Source organism: Stegodyphus dumicola, chromosome 7 (assembly GCF_044657685.1).
Source record: "Stegodyphus dumicola isolate Sdum_Otavi_A_Nest chromosome 7, ASM4465768v1".
Lineage (NCBI taxonomy): Eukaryota > Metazoa > Arthropoda > Arachnida > Araneae > Eresidae > Stegodyphus > Stegodyphus dumicola.
This window is the reverse complement of record NC_140774.1, coordinates 75,840,029-75,862,279: the sequence shown is the minus strand read 5'-3', so window position 1 is coordinate 75,862,279 and position 22,251 is coordinate 75,840,029. Positions and strand designations below refer to the sequence as shown.

The following is a 22,251-nucleotide window of genomic DNA, read 5'->3' as shown; positions in this document are numbered from 1 at the left end:
TGCGTAGCTTGCGATAGTGCAACATGTTCAGCTTCTGCTGAGGATAAAGAAACACAAGTTTGTTTTCTTGAAAACCACGAAATACAGCTTTTTCCTAATAAAATAACACTTCCTGATGTAGATTTTCTATCTTCAATATCTTGTCTCCAATCAGCATTTGAATAAACTGTAATATTAGGTTTTTCACTCGACGAAATTTGTAAGGATACATTCTTTGTCGTGTTTAAGTATCTAATGATTCTTTTAACAGCATTCCAGTCCTTTTGACGTGGATTATTACACCTTCTGCTGAGTATGTGAGTTGAAGCTGTGATATCTGGTCTTGTGATAGACGATATAATACAAAAGACTTCAAATAGCTTGGCGAAATTTATCATTTGAAGTTAGGAGATTTTCTTCCTTGTTTAGGTTATAATAGTTTGTTTCCATTGGTGTGCTAGCGGTTTCCGCTTCTTCAAGTTGAAATTGCTTGACAAGTTGATTTATTTTATTTTTCTGTGATAAGAGGTAACTTCCATCTTCCTTGCAATTTATTTCCATGCCTAAGAAATATTTAGCTTCACCAAGATGCGTTATTTGGTAACGTTTCTTTAAATCATTAATTGTTTGAAGAATTAGTCCTTCTTCTGTAGAACGTATTAGGATGTCATCAACATACACTATTAAATGAATTCTTTTATCACGAACCACTTTTGTGAAAAGACACGGATCTGCTTTGCTTTGACTGAACCTAAGGTTCTTCAATGTATTTTCAATTTCTGCATTCCAGCACCTAGCTGCTTCTTTGAGACCATAAATCGACTTCTGTAATTTACAAACTTTATGTCTTTCTTCTGGAACCACGAATCCTTCTGGTTTTTCCATATATATTTCTTCATTTAAGTTGCCATACAAAAAAGCTGTTTTAGCATCTAGTTGATGTAACTTGGCATTATTATATGCTGCCCATGCTAAGAAAACTCTTATCGTAGTGTGTTTCACTACTGGTGAAAACGTTTCATCATAATCACTGCCGTATTTTTGAGTAAATCCTTTGGCTACTAAGCGTGCGTTGTATTTTATATTTTTACCAGTTTCATCATATTTTGTCTTAAACACCCATTTGCTGCCTACTGCATGTTTTCCTGGTGGTAATTCTGTAAGTGTATAGGTTTTATTTTCTTTTAGAGAATGTATTTCTTCTTACATAGCCTTGATCCAAGCTTCTTGTTCACGTTTTGGTAAGTTTAGAACTTCTTCAAAGCTTTCTGAATCTTTATTTTTAGGTAAGATTGATTCTTGGTCTTCTGCTTTATGAGAGAATCTTTCCGGTGGGACCCCTTTGGTTGATCTGCTAGAAACCCTTCTTTCTACATTTTCTTCACATTTAATCAACTCTTCAGAACTTTCTGAATCTTCTGTAAAATCATCGCCAAAAGATGTTTCTTCATAATTTTCTTCATCTTCTTGCGAGTTATTGAAGTGAATTAATTCTAAATCTTCAGCATTATTTTCTGCATGATTGTCAGATAAAGACGCGTTTTCTGAAAATTTAACAGTTCTACTTACTGTTCTTTTCCTTCCACCTACATAAATCCTGTATCCCTTACTTCGTAAATCGTATCCTACGAATATTCCTTCTTCAGCTTTGTTGTCGAATTTACGCCGTTTTTGTTTGTTCACAAAATAAAATGCTTTACAGCCAAATACTCGTAAGTGACTTAAGTTTGGTTTTCTACCATTCCAAAATTCATATGGTGTTCTATCTGTGGCTTTAGTTGGAAACGTATTTTGAAGATATGCTGTAGTAGCAGCTTCTTCAGCCTAGAATCCTTTCGGTAATTTAGAGTTTATTAGCATAGCTTTTGTCATTTCTATTAAAGAGTGATTTTTCCTTTCTGCGACGCCGTTCTGTGCCGGACAATAAGGAACCGAAGTTTCATGAAAAATATTAAGTTCAGTAGTTTCGTTACAGTATTCTGTACCATTGTCGGATCTGAGAACCTTTATTTTCTTTCTAAATTTATTTGTTGTCTATGTAACATTATCAGGTTCAGTGTTCCTCCTTACTTGCTTGGGGAACATGAAATGACCTGACTCGGAACAGGGAGTTTACTAAAGCTATGTTCAATAAATGTGGGAAGTAGACAAGATACACAGGAAGGGTATACGAAACCCTTTATTTTTCTCTCTTTACAATGATTTCCGGACTTCGGAATACAGAGACCAACCACTTGTGGTCTGAACGTAAGAATAGAAAAATATGAACTAAACTCTAACTAGACTTAACTTTGGATTAATAAACAAGTGGCTACTTGAAGATTGGCCGTATATTAACAGAAAGGCCATATGTAGTACAGAGAACTGTTAACACTACAATACGTTTAGCAACCAGCAATCAAGTAAAACTGCTATGGCAAGTGGCCTGCTCCTAATCACTCCTTCCTCTCTCTTGCTTGGCAAAAAGCCACAACTTAAATACTTGGCGTTCGCAAGACAAATTTGCATAAATAAGTTAAAGCTTTTAATTCTGGCCGGAAGTAGAAAATAAGAAGTGATAGTAAAGATTTAAAATAAAATAAACGTTAGTAAAACTTCAGATCCTTACAACGTACTGTTTAAGTTTGTCGAATACTTCATCTTTTGAAGTAATAAAATAAATTTGAGTATAACGCGAATAGTCATCAATGAAAGTTACGAAAGATCTTTTCCCTCCTGCTGTTGACTTCAAATGGCCCACACACATCTGTGTGCACTAATTGTTCACATAATAAAATGCTTTAAAGCCAAATACTCGTAAGTGACTTAAGTTTGGTTTTCTACCATTTCACAATTGATATGGTGTTCTATCTGTGGCTTTAGATGGTAACCTATTTTGAAGATATGCGGCAGTAGCAGCTGCTTCAGCCCAGAATCCTTTCGGTAATTTAGAGTTTATTAGCATAGCTTTTGTCATTTCTATCAAAGAGCGATTTTTTCTTTCTGCGACGCCGTTCTGTGCCGGACAATAAGGAACCGAAGTTTGATGAAAAATACCAACTTTCTTTAAATAATTTTCAGTAGTTTCGTTACAGTATTCTGTACTGTTGTCGGATCTGAGAACCTTTATTTTCTTTCTAAATTTATTTGTTGTCGATGCAACATACTGTTTAAGTTTGTTGAATACTTCATCTTTTGAAGTAATAAAATAAATTTGAGTATAACGCGAATAGTCATCAATGAAAGTTACGAAATATCTTTTCCCTCCTAAGCTGTTGACTTCAATTGGCCCACACACATCTGTGTGCACTAAATCCAGTGGATTTTTAGATCTAAAACCAGTTTTGGGGTAAGATTTTTCAGTTAGTTTCTCTTTTACACAAGTAGAACATTCCACACTTTGAGTGTATTTGCCAAGTTTAATGCCGTCTCCCAAATCATTTTTCTCAAGTGTTTTTATGGCATTTATATTTCTGTGGCCTAATCTTTCATGCCATTTTAGTATACAGTTCGTATTAGAACATGAAACATCATTAGCTAAGTATGCTTTCTCGTCAATTGAGTTTACGGTCAATTTATATAAACCTTGCTGAGCGTTGCCGTCGGCTACGAGTATATTGTTAACGCTTTATGTAACACTTATTCATATCAAATGTGACAATGCAACCTTTATTCATAACAGATTGAACAGAAAGTAAATTACTATCTAAACCTGGTACATACAATACATTTTCTAATTTATTTGTGTAACCTGACCCCTTGAGTTTTGAACTTTAAAATAGCCTTCACCAATACCATAAGAATTTAATTTAACACCATTGGCTACAGTTACTATTTGTTTATTACAGTCATTTAACTGAGAGAAAAAATTCTTATCACTCCTCATATGAGTTGAGGCTCCTGAGTCGATAACCCATTCTTGCATTTGCATGTTTTCATGTTTATTTTCCACTTTTAGAACTTGATTAAACTGAATCTGCGAATTTTCAGTTTCATTACTTTTAAGATACTTATTTTCTTTAAGTTTTGTTATGTTTTCTACACTTTGCGTACTTGCTATTTGGCATGCATTACTTTTATTAATTTGAGAATAATTTCTTACTTTACTGTTATTTACATCTGTTTTCGGGGAAGTTCTAGCGTTGGGTTTTAAATGAAAACAGTCATTTATCATATGGTTATTTCTTTTACAATAAGTACAATATCGTGTAGCATACTTTGATTTATTTTCGCTTTTACTTTTTAAAGCAACTGAATCGTATTTTTGAACTTTCTTAGTTTCCACACGTCTACAATACTCATCTATTAGTTTGTTTTTAACATATTCTAGCGACAGTTCAGCTTCCGATTTACTTTCTATTGCAGTTATTAAGGAGTTGTATGAATTTGGTAAAGAACATAGTAATATTGCTATTAAGTTATTTTCTTTAATTTCTTCACCTATACTAAGCAGCTTTTCAGCCAATTCTAGTACTCCTTTGATATGTTCCTGCATTTTAGAACTTTCATTATATCTAATGGAATATAGTTTTCTAAGAAGAAATAACTTTTTTGTTAAATTTACACGTTCATGGACACATTTTAACTTCTGCCAAACTTCTTTTGCAGATTTACTATGCAAAACATGGATAATTTGCGAATCCGAAATGTTTAGACATATTAAAGCTTTAGCTTTACGATCATTCTTTAACCAAAAATCAGTAACAGTTTCCGGTTTTTCTTCGAATACAACATCATCTAAACCTTCTTTTATTAGAAGTTGTTCTATTTGAAATTTCCATGCTGAATAATTTTCATCTGTTAACTTTTCTATACAAATTGATTCTTTTAGAATAGACATTATTATTTGTTACAATTATTCTTATAAACTTTGTAACTAGTATTTTCAACAAAGAGTTTTAACACTTTATGCCCCTGGAATCTTACAACATTTCAATTTTTTAGAAGCATTTCTACAAGGCAATTACTTTATTCAGTCTCATAATCTTTTGTTGGTTTGTGCATTAGCATTGAAGGCGTAATGAGTAAGTTTACTCAGGCGTAGTTTTCATTAAAGAATCATAAGTAAAAAAATTAACTACAAAATCTTTATTTAATAAAATAGGAGGATTCTGCTTAACTTAAGTAGAACACCAATTAAAGTAACAATCTTCACAGACATTAAAACACTGAATTATCGAAAAGAAGAACTTACATAGAATCATCATCAGTCCTAAATATCATCAGGCTTACCTATTTAGGCAATAAAAAAAAAAGAAACACGAACATACTTCGACACAGTACCTGAAAGATAAAGCACTAACTGAATTAGACCTTTGGCCCAAGTACAAGTAGCTAAGGTGAGAAGTCAAATATACTGCATTGCACCCGAACTTTACTTTCTCTCGCCAATATATATCTTGGCGCACGTTCGTTTCGTATGTCTTTCGAGTTTCATTATGAAAAATACCTAAATTTATGCTAACACTGTTCTTAGTTTGAACTAATAAAGGGTTATTTTCACCCTTCTTCTGTGGTGCTAGTTACTTCACGCCCGTGCGAGAATTCGCCAGGTTCATTTGTAGGATCTAGTTTAGTTTATGTAGAAAAGAAGAGAGAGATCTTATAGGGTTAAAATACCCTTTTATTTACTCAAAGAATTAATAACAGATGGTCCCTTCTCAGGCTGACAGGAAAAGCCTTCACTCGGGCTTTTAACTTAAGATAAGAAACTATTCTATTACTAAAATTAACAGACCTAGCCGAAGCTATACACAAACACCTAACGTAGTTGGTCCTTAATTTAACCTAGCCGGCGATTATCAACAGGCACGTACAATACGGCCGAGCGCAGTAGATTTAAGAACGAAGTAACCAGATGGCCATTAAGAAATCCCAAGCTCTCTCTCTCTTTCGAAGTAAGTTGAACCTTCCTTAAATACTCCTTCTAACTCGTTTACATAAAATGCGATACTAAAGTCTCATTCTGGTAGGGAATAGTAGATGGAAAACGAGAATAGACAGTAAAACTTAAAATAACTGTTAAACACTTAAAGCAACCTCTACAAGTTTAATAAAAAGGAAATATAATTTTGCATGATGTTGTATGACTGAGGAATAACTTTTTCTTTTTTGGTGTAAGATTTAGAACATCTGACTTTTATTTTGAATAAATGATATATTGTTTTTAGTTACATAGTTGCTGCACATCAGTGTTTTGAGATTTAGCGGTTATCCAGCTTTCTAATATGTGGTGATTCAGTAATTATAATATTACATCAAATTTCAATAAATCAACAATCATTAAAATATAAATTAATTTAATTAAATATAATAATATCACAATCTCAGAAATATCACATCATCACTACGTCACATCTTTCATCCAACTATCTGAACACGCCCAGTGGCGCCCTTAGTGCCCTCTAGCGTTACGCGAGTTCTACCATTCTCCCCGCTTAAACTCCCACAGAGTTTATATTTCCATTTTCAGATATTCAGATAAATTTAAAGTCAATAAAATTACACTAAATATTAAATTAGTAATTAAATACTAAACTATATAAAAGAAAAGATTTTCAAGTTCATATCGTTCAGTCTTTAAATGGTAGAGGAATGACCTTGTTGATGGCTCGCCGAAGAACACCTGTAGACGTCTTAACTTCAACTACTCTGACCAAACCATCATTACCAGGATACACTTGTTAGATGCGACCCAATGGCCAATGCAAAAGATTGGAGTTGGAGTCCTTTAGCAGCACTAGTTGACAAATCTGTATTTTCGGCTGCGAAATGGTCCATTTAGCACGATTCTGTAGTTGATTTAGATACCCTGAATGCCACCGGTTCCAAAACTTAGCTTGGAGTCTCTGAACTAGCTACTACCTGGAATGAAAAGAAAGAGAATCCGAAGCAGTAAGTGGTTCAGGAAAGGATAACATACTAGCATTTCCTGTCAAAAAATGTCCCGGAGTTAAAGGCTGTAAGTCACTCGGATCGGAAGAAAGCGGTGATAACGGGCGGGAAATAACTAAAGTAGTTAACACTTCAAAATCCATGATAGCTGATTTTGTTACCCTTAACAAAATCCGTTTCAATGATGTTATGTTGGCTTCCTACAGTCGGCCAAAGTGTGGAGAAGCTGGTGGGATAAATTTCCATTGGATGCCTTCTTCTGCACTGAATCCTTGAATTGGGTTAGATTTGCAAATTTCATTATATGCGTTAGAATATTTCTCACACCTTTGAAATTCGTGGCGTTGTCGCTCCAGATGGCAGATGGCTTGGATCTTCTGGCAGTAAATTGTCGTAAACAGGCTAGAAAAGCTTCTGTTGTTAAATCAGAAACAACTTCTGAATGCAAAAACAGATAAATCATGCAATATAAGACGTTAAAGTAACCTTTGACCTTTTCAAATTAGGTTTCGTGATTATAGGTCCTGAGAAATCTAATCCGACCTTCTCCAAAGGTCTAAAAGATACGACTCCCCCCCCTGTTCCTAGGTAAATTACCCATCATCTGTCTTACTGTTTGATCCTTCGTTTTAAAGCAAGTGATGCACTTATTTATTACTCTTCTAACTCGATCTTGACCAGACGCTATCCAATATGACTGTTTTATTAAAGATAATTTAGTTTGTACACCAGAATGCAAGAATTTTCTATGATAACATTCAATAGCTAAATTAGTGAAATGATGAGCTTTTGGCAAGAGTATCTGATGTTTGTGAAATTCAGAAGAATTAGAATACTGCAGTCTTCCTTCTACTCTCAGTACCTCATTTTTGTCAAGAAATACTTTCAGAGATGATATTTTAATATTTTCTGGAATAGATTTTCCATTTTTTAAGCACTTTATTTCCCTTCGAAATTCAGTTGACTGTACGAGTTTTACTAAAACTTCAGTAGCATGTCTTAATTCAGAAGCATATATGAAGTCTGTTCTTAACTCTGGGTTCACTTTACAGTTATTTATAAATCTCAAACATAAAGCATTTATCCTAATTAATTTACTGAATGAGGAGTATATTGTGATCAAATCGTTTTCAGTTTGGCTATTTTCAACAGTTGCATTTACAACAACTGATTTCTAAAGCTCTAATTTATCGACATCTCTTTCGGTTTCTTCCATCGATTCTAAGGAGGATGACTATGCTGTATTATTCATTGTCAACCAACAGAGTCCATGCCACCAGAGGTGATTAGTCTTGAGCTCAAGGATAAACCCCTAGAAATCAAATCGGCGGGATTATTCTTTCCTATACAATGATGCCATTCCTTTGGGTTGCTATATTTTTGTATTTCTTTTATTCTATTCTTCACAAACACCTTATGTCTCTTTGGATCACCTTTGACCCAGTAATAAGCTATTGTGGAATCTGTCCAAAAATATAGAGTAACAGGAAAACTTAGTGTAGTTACAATTTTATTGCTCAATCTTGAAGACAAAAGTGCACTCATGAGCTCCAATCTAGGAATCGAAAAGGTTTTTAACAGAGCTACCCTGCTCTTTGATGCTACAAACCTAGAAATGATGTTTCCACCTTTTAATTCTATGCGTAAGTACGCAGCAGTGTACCATAAGCTTTCTTAGATGCATCTGAAAAACAGTGTAATTGTATTGTGATTGCAGGACTGGCCAAAGAATTTTTAAAATAATATCGGGGAATAATTATTTCCTTTACATCTTGGACCTCATCACACCATTTATTCCAAGAAATTTCTAACTGTTTGGGCAATTTTTCATCCCAGTCTAATCCAAAACACCAAATTTCTTGTTTAAAGTACTTAGCTCTAATAGTATATGGTCCTATAAAACCTACTGGATCGAAAAGTCGACCTACCGCTTGTAGTTAGTGTCTTTTTGTGTTAGTTCTTTTTAAAAGAAATGTTTCCAGATTTCTGGTATTGAAATAAAATGTGTCCGTTTGTTCATCCCAACCAATTCCCAATACTTTTGAAGCTATCAACTTTGTATCTAGATTCTCTGTTCCTGATCTACATTGAAGTTTAAATTCTCTAACGCTTTACTTAGCTCAGAGAACTGGTTCTCCACTTTCCTTTCTAACTTTTCTAAGGCTTTCATTTCTAACAACTAGAAAGGTAAACCTTTTGGAAATAGCTGACAAAACAAAGGAGCGGTGTCCAGGAAAATTCTAACAATTTCCTGCTCTTTTTCATTATTAATTAAGGCTGAACATGTTTGTAATGCAGTATTCTGTTTTGCCGATACGATATTCGCCGATACGACATTATCGGTTTCTCCTTTTGGAGAAACAATGTGTGGATTATTTTGATTTCGAAAACAAATTGAGACATGGTGAGGTTTACTGCATTTCCTTTTTCAAATATTCTGCAACTCTGTGCTTTGTCGTCAAACATAAGAAACAGCGAACATGTTTCTTCAGTCTCTCTCTCTTTTCATTTGCATTAAATGTAGAGCATTCTGATTCATGGCCTTTGGTACAAAATAAACACATTACATTTTCGACTGACGCCATGAATTCATGCATGTGTGGGGAAGAAAAATAATTCTCCTTCTTATGCGGACGTCTTGAAGAGCTATGTCTAACGGAAGTAGAAATTTTACTTTTTATTTTCTCTTGCGGGGAAAATAAGTGCACTAGTTGTTTCGATTATTTGTAATTTTTAATAGGGAAGGATCTCTCACGGCTTCGAATTTCTTTATTAATGAATTGCAAAAGGGTTTTTAAGTCAAATTCTTTGTCGCCTTGATTGCGATTAAATTCTAAAACGAATTCTGAAGGAATTAATTTAATTAAAATTTGTGTCAATACATTTGCATATGATTCACCTGTAATTCTTAAAGAATCTAAGCTTCTGATCTACGTTTCCGCGTTATCATATAAATTTCGTAGACTTATAACATCGTTAGGATTTTTAACCGGAGTTAAACTCAGCAAAACACTCAAGTGAGTGTTAATCAAAATGTTTTTATTTCCGAATCTTTCTTTCAATAAATCAAAGCTTTATCACAATTTTCATCACTTAAAGCAAATCCACTAATACATGCTGCCGCGGTACCACCGAGATAGGATTTTAAATAGTTACATTTATCAACTTTGCTTAATTTAGGATTATTATGAACAGAGTTTTCAAATAAATTGTAAAAATTTAACCAACCAGAATAATTACCATAATATTTACTAATATGTAATCTAGGCAATTTTGTATTTATATTTTCAGTTTCATTATTAATCAACTGAATGTCTTGTGAAACTGTATAAATTTGGATAGAATCAGAATTAATTTTCTTTATTTTAGAATGAAGTCTCGATTTCTAAAATATTATTTTTTCTTTGATTTCTTCTGAAGCTTCTATATCTTCAGATATTGTCTCGATGCTCAAAAGATTTTCAATTTCTTCATTTAAAGGAATTTAAGCCAGTTTCTTTTCCGATTAATTGTTCTAAAAATGCTTCGAAGTGTTCAACTGTTTCGTCTCCGTTGTTGATCGCTATTTCTATTTTGTTAATTAATTTCGTGAACATCGAACGCACGGAAGTGCGTTTTTTCTTCAACTTTGACAGATTTTCAGCCATATTTAATTTCTATCCAGGTATAATTCAATTTTAATAATTCAATAAAGATTCTCTTACCTGGTTTTCCAATGGCGGATGCAGCAAATGCGCATCAGTGGTTTTAAGATTTATTGGTTATCCAGCTTTCTAATATGTGATGGCTCAGTAATCATAATATTACATCAAATTTCAATAAATCAACAATCAATAAAATATAAATTGATTTAATTAAATATAATAATATCACAATCTCAGAAATATCTCATCATCACTAAGTCACATCTTTCATCCAGCTATCTGAACACACCCAGTGGCTCTGTTAGCGCCCTCTAGCGTTACACGGGTCTTACCTGTTGCTTTTTGTCTTGCTTCATTTCTGAACTGATAAGAAAAAAATTCATTTACATTACTGAAAGTATTTGTTAAAAAATTGAATTGTCGTCAAAAAGACACTTTTTTTTGGACGCAGAAGAAAGCGGTCATTCTGAACCTTTTGCCTTTTTTTTTTGTTTTGTTTATTTTTAATTGTTGAATTCAATGCAAAACAGTAAGACATATATAATTTCTTATCATACTCGTGTTTGTACAATATAATTATGAGCTCAAGAATGTGCTTCATAAAGCCTACAACCTTCGTGCGTTTTGCCCTAATCCAAATAACCAAAACATACATATTTTCTAACCTTTAGTTGGTTTCATTTTCAGTAAAGGAATTTTGTATGGCTGTAAGTTGAAATGACAGTAAAAACTTAGAAAAGTATGCTAAGCAAACACACTAGTTGTCCGCCGAAAATATCACTGTAAATACATCGCGAACGAAAATGTTGCGAAGAAAACAACGCAAGGCGAAAACGCCGTCGTACAAAACATCGTGAGAGAAAACAAAGCAAAGAGAAAACATCACAGTTCTAAAATACCGTTGTAGAAAACATTTCCACCGAAATAAAAAAATTTCGCAGTTTAAAAACATCGTCTTCGAAAATATCGTAATAAAAAATAAAGCACCTACAAATCATCTCATGACGATAACATCGCAAACGTGCGTTTTTAAGCTTGAATGCGCTTTAGCATTTAATGATTTATGAGCTCAAGAAGGAATAAGAAATATTTTTGCTTTTATACTTCGTGTTTTTGAATTAACTAATCAATTTTTGTTAAAAAAGTAAGAACCAAGTTCAAAAACTCAAAATGAGTAGAAAAATAATGCTATGTATAACAATTAATAGAATCATAAACTTGTATAATTAACCAATAAAAGTCATTAATAAATTAATCTCTTTTATAAAGCTTTATTTGTGATTTTTCATGCAAAATGCAGTCTAAAAAGGGTTAGGGAAAGAAAAGAAAAAGATGAGTAATACCACATGCAAAAAGATGGTTGCATGTTGTAACCTCTATTAAAATTTCTTAATTATCTATCAATCTATAAAATTCTGTCAACTGTTATAAGTATCATTAGTTTTCTAGTCATTTTTAGTTTCTGAATGCTTAAGTTTCCTTCCTAATTTTTCAATAAAATTTATTAATTTATTCAAAAATACAAAAACAAAAATAAGCCTCGTTTTTTAATGCGCTTACAAATTATTATGGAAATATGCATTTACAACTTTTAAAGCCTGAAAATACATGTTTGCGATGTTATTGTCATGTGATGATTTGTAGGTGCTTTATTTTTTACGACGATTAGCATATTATTTTTGACAACGATGTTTTAAACTGCGAATTTTTTTTATTTCCGACGACGATGTTTTATACTACGATGTTTTATCCTTGCTTTGTTTTCTCCCACAATATTTTGTACGATGACTTTTTAGCCTTGCGTTGTGCCAATTTCTTTTTGACTCTTCATTGTCCAATGACCAATAGCATTTAGACTTACAAATTTGTTTTTGTATCACAGAGGGAGAATACAAAATTCAGAGTACTCAAATTCAAGTTTTGTTCACAATTCTGTATTATTTTAACTCCAATCCATAATTTTTATTGACCTTCATATGAACTGAAGGTTTACACTTCTGAAATCTTTTGATTGTATTCCATTTCTTTCATGATTTCATTGAAAATATTGTGGCATTAGCGTTAGCTATTTTGTATTCTTGTAACTGCATTCCGTTTCATTAACCTTTTCGCTATTTAAAGGAAAATTGTGTTTAGATTTACAATTCTATACACTTTTGCCTGTATTCCATCTCTTTCAAATATGATAGGAAATTTTATCATACTTTAATATGAAGTGCATATGTGGGCAACATTCAAACTTATTTGTTGTAACTTTGACTGCTTAATATCAGGAAATCATTATTGTTTCATTCATACAGCAGTAATGTTGTATGGTAATGATTGCAAACTAAGAAACAGTTACTCTCTTAAATAAAAGTTTAAAATGATTGATAAATAAAATATGATGTTTCTACAGCTAGCATACATTGAAAATGTAAAATCCTGGGGGACACAGTACAAGATTTATTGAACTAACGAACATAAATTACATATTTTTATGAATGTTGTGATAGCTGAAATAGGCTTTCATTAGAAGATAAAAATATTAAGAAAGACTGAAAAAGGAAAAAAAAAAAAATAAAGTAGGTAAATACTGAAATGTTTTTTATAGAAAAAAAGTGAATCTGCATTTATATCTGACATTTTGAAAGCAAAAGCAATTCTATTTAACAAACTTATAGTTGGTGATAAGTTCAAGGCTTCTGATGAGTGGATTTCTAGATGGAAGATTCTCATCGAAATTAATTTTGAAGGAAAAGCTATAGGTGATTAGGTGATTTTCCCAGACATCTAAAGTAGCATACTCAGATTATAATAATAAAATATCATTTCCTTTTTGTCTTGTAAAACCATTAGTCTGCAATATTTTAAGTTTTCTTATTGTCATATGAATCACTGCTCATAATTTCCAAAAGCTATTTGAGTGCATCAATGTTATAGGATACATTCACCTATAACATTTAAGAAGAAATTTGTGCCATAAATTAGAAAGCATTTATAATATAAAAAGCTCTATAAAGAGCACTACTCCATCTGGATCACTATACATCCCATTAGTTATCTAAAGTAGGGTTTTCCAGTCTTTTTCTTGTATTGACTCCTTTAAAAAGGGTGGTTTTCTTTATCGACCCTCTAAAAGTTCTCTTTATGTTATAAAGCATATGACATAATCATAATACAATTAATTGTATGTAAATAACTTAAAGATAACAGGCTAAGAATATGAACGAAATTTTGAGAAAAATAGTTTATATATGCTTTTGTTTTTCTATTCTAATTATTTTTTAATTTAAACAAGTTTAGAAACAAGTTTTCAGAAACAAAATCAAAGATTCTACTTGGACAAAAGTTAGATATTAATAAATTTGATGGCTGCACATGATCTACTGATGCATTTTTTTAATATTTAGCATAAAATTGCTTTAGTATATTTTTAATCGTCATTATTCAAAAATACCCAGCCTATTGTTTTCTATAAATTATTAACTTGACTAAAAGGTGTTTCCACTAGGTAAGAAGAGGAAAAAGTTATTAGTACAGCAGCAACTTTTATTTTAGGATATTTCCCCTCTTGGATGACATTTAAATTCCAAAACTTAGCGTACCCATGATTTTTGAATAAGACTTTATATGGTGTAGCTGTAAATTATTAAACAATTAATTATCAATTTTATTTATAACATGTTTGTAGAGTCATTAGGATTTTTGAAGTAGGAAACACGAAACCTTCGCCAGGTTTATAGAATCCTGGATTTCTCGAATACGCGCCGAGTATGCTAACCGTTACATTTGTGGTTACAATACAACAGACACTAAAGGCTGCCAATCAGAAGACTATATCTCCTAAAAAAATCTTATAATTCATAATAGCACAGACGCTTCTCTCTCTTTTGAGCGTATTTTTGCGATGACTTGATTTAACAATATCGAATCAATCCTTAACACCATATATTCAAGAAGGGATAGTGTCTGATGAATATAGTCTTTCAGATCATAAAGATATAACCTTCCAAATCGTACAAGTTTCATCTACCGTAATAATCAAAAGATATAAGCTGGCTGGCAAGAAAATTCAAATATTTACAGAGAGTACTTTGATTTTAAAATTTTACAAATATTCCAAGTGATTTCATTGAATCTATCATAGTTTGAACCTTTCATAACATACTATTGTACTTTCTGTATCTACCGACAATTACGAACTCTTGTATTTTGTTAGGAACTTTTTATGAGTTTACAATTATGAACTATTAATATACTACATACTTTGATCTACTGACTAAGAGCCATTATCTTTGAACTATCCGAACTTTATTTTACAGATAAACTCTGAACAGTATGATAAACTACAATTTATTTAACTTTAGAACTATTTATATTTTAGAAACTTCTTTTTTTATATATGTCTGAACTATCTGAACTCTTTATTAGAACTACCTGAACTACGTACATGAACTGTATTTACACATGTACTATTTGAACTGTATATTTGCAAAGTCTGTATATTTGAACTATATATATGAATTACATAAACATATTACTTTACTTATAAACTTTGAACTATAGATTTTGTTCTATATCTATAAATTATGGACTATAGACTTTGAACTGTGGATTTTGAATATACACTTTGGACTATGGACTTTGAACTATAGAGTTCGTACATATATTTCGTACTATATCACATATGAACGTCATATCATATCCATTTGTTTCGTAAACTATTCTTCATTACTACTATTTCTTTTCGTCGTATATTATGTTCAAAATTCCGTACATATATTAAGGCGTTATGTCATATATTATGTTTAAAATTTTTGTATTATATTCAAAATTCTGTACATTTTTTATTATGTTATTTTATATATTATATGTTATTTATATATTATGTTCCAAATTTTTGTATTGCATTCCAAACTATGTATCATTCCAAATTATGTATTCATTCCAAATTACGCATTTATTTTGTTATTATTTATTCCAAATTACGCATTTATTTTGTTAATATCAATAAACCGCTGGGATCACGTAGTGGGAAGACGGTGCTAAACCAATTAACCAAATGGTAAAGGTGTGGTGACCGTCTCCCCCGTTCCTAATCCTAATCCTATTGCCTTGTAGAGACACATGACACATTTAAGGCATTCAGTTTGTCAAATATATCGCACAAATATGCCAGTTTTAGTAAAAAGTCTGGTTCACAAAGTATCTGGAGTTTGCATGTCCTTTCTCTTGCAGAAAAGTGCGAATTTCTTGATGTAGCTCGAATAAACGGGATAAGACCACGTGAAATCGATTGTGAACTGCAGTAATATAGCAGTGTTCAGCTCCCATGTCCATACAAAGTTTTTTTGAATAGTTTGACTTTCAGCGGCTGAATTTTTATGTAGTTTACTATGTTTATGATACGTCTCAATACGAAATTCAGTTCAGAGCTCATTGACTTCGATGCAAGTGCTTCCCTATGGGTGATGTCAATGGGTCCACATAGCATCAGATGCTCGCGATGAGCGTTCGGGACAACTGTCGATGCGACGTGACGGTCGAATGCGGGCTTCTGGAAATCGCTCCCACCGCTAGCAAAGATTTCGGCGCTGCCCAATCCAACTCGAAGTCTGTACGCGGGAGGAGAGCAGTGTTGTCGGTTTCCTACGCAACGAACGATTTCAGGCGAGGGGTATGCTGTCAGCCTTTTGTTTACCTGTAAACTATTTACTTTTAGTTTATAAAAAGCTACTTTTATTCAAATTTTGCCATTTAATCAACATTTTCTATGCTTTTTCTTTTCTATACTTTTTTGTTTAATTTATAAAACACATTAAAAAATAATCTAAATTTAAGTAAATGTGCATATGTTTTTTTCAAGTTGGAAAAGGAGGGGAGAAAAGATCTTGAAAGTGAAAGGGGTACATGGGGCAAACAAAATGGTTGAGAGCCACTGGGATGGATGCTGATTGTGATTCGCCAGTTGTGCAATTTGAAGCAAAGAAACTATTGCGACTTTCTGTGAAAACAGTTGACAAGATATGAATCCCTTAGAAATTAAAGTCATAGCGATGAAAAGTTGGATGTTTATGCATCAATTCCAAAAGTAGATATTGATTGTGAACATCAGTGATGTTATGGCATGGATGGAGCATCAGACTGTTTGTGAATGCCTTCTTATCTTAAAGCTGGTTTCATTTTAGTAACATGCGTTGAAGAAGTAATCACAGGATTTCTAGCAAACCAAGTTCAGTGATTTTAATTTTCAAAATCTTGCACAAATAATGATTAAATTCTTTTCAAATTGCATATTGTATTGTAACGATCTCATGGTCGTGTCGTAATCTCTCTTGGTGCTTTTTGGTATGTGGTTGCTTGCTTGTGTATTAGCACCTCTGAAAAGTGCAGCAGTGCATGGAGTTGGTTTGTCCTTTAAGATTATGATGACCTTGGGATTTGATCCTAGGTCTGTTATGTGGCAGTCGAATATCATGTTGTTAACACAAAAGAGCTCTCAGTTGGTGGATTCTAGTATTCGAACTGTTTTGTAGTACGAGCATTTGATTGGCTATTGTGATCAGTACAGTATATTCTGATAGAGTAGCCTAGTAAAAGCGGATTTATCTAACTTAATAAACATAGGGTTGACTAATGTGCTGACAAGATGTTAAACTGCATGGTACACGGCGGTGAAAAAAATGGGACAGTTCTGTATCTCCCGTTCTACTGGGCCGATTGACAAAATTCAATTTGTGTTTTTCATGCCTCGAAAGGGCGACTTAGGATATATATATCAGAATTATATATAGCGTTGTTCTAACATAGCAATTTTGACACAAAATTGGAGGTATCCAGTTGAATTCACTATTATCTGAAGACCAACAAAAAGATTTAAAGCAGTTGATATACAAGTATTTCTGTATTACCTCTAATGAACCAGGTTGTACATGATATGATACCTTACTGAACATGATATAAAACTAGAAACAGATAGACCGATATGCGCAAAACCTTACAAACTTTTAGGATGCACATTCTTCTGTGTTTTTACTTTTTCTAAAATACGAATTGCTATTTTAGTTGAATATTTACTGGAATGAAGTCGCATGTGATGTTAATAAACAGATTTTTATTTGGTTAATAAACAGATTTTATTTTTACTTATGTTCCTTTCCATTTTTCTAAAACACGTAATATAGTTTAGTCTATAAACGTTTGGGACTGAGTGTTTTGAACTAATTAACTTTGAGGTGATTTACTTGTGACGTGGGTTTTAACAACATCCCTTAATACTCCATCCATAGGTAACAAGTTTTTACTGTTTATAAGTAGACATACATATACTCTTTTTCTGCATATTAAATACTTAGCTCAAAATCATTATGAGATTTTTTTCCATCACAAAAGGAAATAAAGGCGATATTGATTAATGAATTACTGCTGATCATAATGCATTTTAATAAATATTAGAAACTGTAATAAATGCCGATGTAGCAGAATGTACATGAAGAGTAACATATAATAGTTTATCAGGGAAACAGTGTGAAACGAAATGCTTCTTAATAACAGTATGATATTTCTCAATGGCTATAGAATAGTTAATAGAACATATGCAATTTAAACTATAGATTTCATATAACAGTTTCATTGTTATTAATGAATTTCAGTAATAATGTGCTTATACACACATATTCCCTACATGCCTTTGCCAATAAATAAAGGAAAGAAATGTAATCATAGTTTCGATAATGACAAAGATATCATCTGCCGCCAAGAATGTGAAATCCTGTAATGCAGTAATTTGGCGATAGCTATTAATGCAATAATTCTGTGGTCTATAGATTTTGGAAATCCAATGGTTAAAGATTAATGAGTTATATTTAAATGTAAAATTAAATTTATAATTTAATTGTATTAGAGCATTATTTGCTCATAAAAGCATAATAAATTTAATTGAATTCCTACCTTCATCGTAAAATTGAATCTATTATTCCAGTATTAGTTCCTGTTCAATATTCATACTGCAAATTGTAGTGAGTGTAGTTAGTACACATGTGTTAGTTAGCAAAATTCATTGTTAAAATAGTACGAAATGCATACAGTAATATCCCGACAAATGCAAACTTTGTAGAGTCATTAGGTTTATTTTGGAAGCAGGCAAGATGAAAACTTAGCAACCGCCTTCGCCGGGAATCGAACCACGGACCTCTGGAATACCGGCCCAGCGTGCTACCGTTACACCACGAAGGCACGCTAGGGAAGTGGGAGAACTTATAACTTGAGATTATGCATTTCATATTTTCCCCTACTCCAATTCCTTATTCAGTGTTTTAGATGCTATAAGAATCATTGGAATATCTTGAAATGAAATTTCCCAAAAAAATTTGAATAATGTTTAGAAGAAATTTTATCCATTCTGTGTCAAAAGTGGAATGAAAACAACAACATAAACTGAGTAAATTACTTATGTAATAGAAAATCTTGCCGTGCAATTAGATTTGGAAGTTGGTGATGTTATAAGGTTATTTTCTCCCTCCTTTCTGTATGCCTTTGGAGTGTAATTGGAAGCATACTCAACGCGTATTCGAGAGGTTCAGGGATCAAATCCCAACGAAGGCATTGCACATTTTTCACGTCTCCTGCTTCAAAAAAACCTAATGACTGCAATGTCAGATGTACAGGGTGTTCGAGATAAATTTGACAGTTTCGTAAGGAAAAAGAAAATCTGCTTGTATGAGTAGTAGCGAAGGTCTTCATTGAGGCAAGCTTCATAGTAGAGGCAACATTCATTTCACGTGACAAAGCCCGAATTCCAATGCCAGGGTTCTTCAACACCTGTTCCTGCAGATTTGCGAGGAATTCTGCTGTACGAACGCAATCAGATCGTCTGCTAGGGATCTTTCTTCTTGCTACATCCTCGTAGTCACCATTGCAAGTCTCTAGTTCATGCCTGATTGTTTTTACTGTGTTCAGGAAGCATTGGGCAGCAGTCATAATATCCTTATTTTGATGGCCGGCACGAATCATCATGATGCAAGTTATTCTCTTCCATGATTCAGGTGGGTTCCAGTCATCCATCCTTTCTGACATCTTGTATATGAATGAAGAAGGGTCTAAACTTTTAAATGACGAGTAGTGTGTGTCAATACCTCCAACCTACGGAAAAATATAATCAATTATAAATATGTCAAATTTATCCCGAACACCCTGTATAAGCGAATTCCTCCTGAAGAAGCTAACAGCTCAGGCCAAAATCCACTAGAAAAGCATATGACAATCGCGAGCCTGACAGGTCTTAGCTAAATCGAAAAAAATTTAGTTTCTGGAGATTAGAGACATTAATGAGGAAATTGTTTTATCAACACTACAAGGAAAAAAATATTATCTTGCTATAATGAAATTATACTTGATAAAAAGATTCATCGAGTTGCCAGACGAGTTTGTTAAATTTCGAGAAGGTATCATCATGGATGTAACTCCTTTTTCTTTAACACATTTATTTTAATACATTTTTGCATTTATTTCTATGAAACTACATTCTTTATTATATGCCTTTTTTTCTGTAGCCCTTGGCCCTATTTAACTAAATTCCTATACAAAGTTAGACCCCCAACTTATGCGAATCTGACTTGCATGCTTTCCTACCTTTCCTCTTTTAACATATTATTGTACTAGTTATTGTTGAACTTATTGCTGACGTTATTCAAACACTAAACCAAATATTCCATATATAATCCTCTCAAAAGAAGCACTATTATTCCCGTAGGAAGTAGCTCATATTTTATTTTGCAAGGAAAATCTTCAATCATAACTTTTCATTTATAAGTAATAAACTCATTTTTGCAAACTTCGTAAACCAAACTTGATATTCTGATAATTTGTAAGGTTGAAACAAATAGCTTGTGTACATGCTTTTATACGTACATTATATTGAACAAATGTAGAGAGTTGATCAGGAGGAGTTCGGTGGAAATGCAAGTTATGTGAAATGAATTTCCGAAGTCGTAAATTTTAAGATATTCCATAGCTACAAAAATTGCTTTGAAAAGGTGTATTAGGTGGAAAAGGTATTGAATACTTAAAATCTATATGCAGCTTTAAGGTCTCTAATTCTTCTCCTATAAACGTGAATATATATGCTAGTTTGACTGCTAGTTTTGGAAATTATTCACCAAAATTTATAATTGATAATTTATGAGTTATAAATAAATATTTTCCTTTAAGAAACATGAATCTGTGATTATCATTTATTTAAAGTTCTTAAAAAGTTAATGCTGTTGACTTAAAAAAAATTATTTCCGTATAAAATACAATACTGAATAGTTATGAACTATATGCAGCTTTAAGGTCTCCCATTAACAACAACATATTAACCATTTGAACATGTTAAACAGAGAAAGGCTTAAGTTTTAGCTATTGTACTTAGTACATTATTCATATTTTCTGTAAGCTAATTATTTTCATATTTCTTGTAGGAGGATTGAAAGCATGATGGATGCAATAACTATTATAGAAAATAATACAAATGTAAATCTGGTCCAAAAGCTCCCTTCTTTGGGAGCTGCTGTGAGGAAGCATTTGCTGCGGAGAAAACATGAAGCATTTTATGGTTACAGACATATGGCAAATGAATGTATGAAGTCATACTGTGGTGGAATTAATGTTTTATCTGAACTTGAGATAGTATGTTAAATATTTGTTTGAAAACTTATGTTTTATGTAAATTTTAAGCACATTTAGAGATTTTTTATAGCAAAATATGTCGCTTTTTTCATGTTTTAACGTTTTGAGAAATATTGCCGACACTGAGAAATATCACTGAGCCACACAAATATCACTGAACCACACGAATATCACTGAACCATACAAATATCACTGAGAAATGTCGAGGCTTTTCATCTGTCTACAGGACATAATTGCCTTGCTGCCCACCTGCACCGCATATGCATTTCAAGCATCCTATTTGCCCACTTGGTGATTCTGGAGAAGATGTGGACAGAGACCGCCTGCTCCAATGTGTAGTTCTTCGTCATCTTACAGAAGAGTCCAGATATTGGGAGGCAAGAACGCTCTTTAGGCAATGACTTCGGTCTTTTTGTTCTTAGTTCTATTGTTTGTAACCTCCGTTTAAAAGATTTTAGTTTGTGGTGTTGCACGGCCCCAACCTGCACACAACAATAGTAGTGACTGCTATGAACTGGAAAGTACACAAACTCTTAAGAAGGGTTTAACTCCCTTTTTATTCCACTTTAGAAGTTACAGATGCGTGCACTTGACGCTCACAAACTACGCCGACCCGGCGGTAAAATAAAAATAAGAAACTAAAAATGAATAATAACAAGTTACTCTCTAAAACGAGGCTCTCTAAAACGTAACTAACCTAACCGCGTTCTAAGATACAGCTGAGATTTCAGCAAACTTTCTGAATAAAAAGTTGAAAGATTCAACTATCTGCCGAAACAAGCACACAGGCCGAAATGCGCGGTTCTTAAATTTCTACCTAGCAACCTTCATGCTCGTGAATCAAGAAAGCACACCTACAAACTCGTTTCCCTTCTATTTAACTCAAAATTACTTCCGCTGAAAATCTGAATACTTTGCGCGTTCTACTAAAATTCACATACTCTGGCATTGGCAATTCCAGGGGAAAGTAAGGCTTGACAGGAAAGATAGCTTAAAATAAATGTTAGTTAAAATAAATATAAACCCTACAAGTTCTTGGTAACTTTTCGCCTGGCCATTGGAAAAATAAAAAAATATATTCCCACATTAATTGAATAAAATAAAT

The 22,251-nt window shown here is 32.8% G+C and overlaps 1 protein-coding gene across 7 annotated transcripts in view; it reads left to right on the top strand.

The window, feature by feature from the left end:
• The window catches only part of LOC118196996 (syntaxin-binding protein 1-like), a 122,665-nt gene that overhangs the window by 19,739 nt on the left and 80,675 nt on the right, over nt 1-22,251 (top strand). For all 7 annotated transcript variants that reach the window (XM_085820479.1, XM_085820476.1, XM_085820480.1 and 4 more), the window contains one exon: nt 20,939-21,146. In XM_085820479.1, the coding sequence (XP_085676605.1) occupies nt 20,939-21,146 (208 nt within the window). The remainder of the gene's footprint in view (nt 1-20,938; nt 21,147-22,251) is intronic.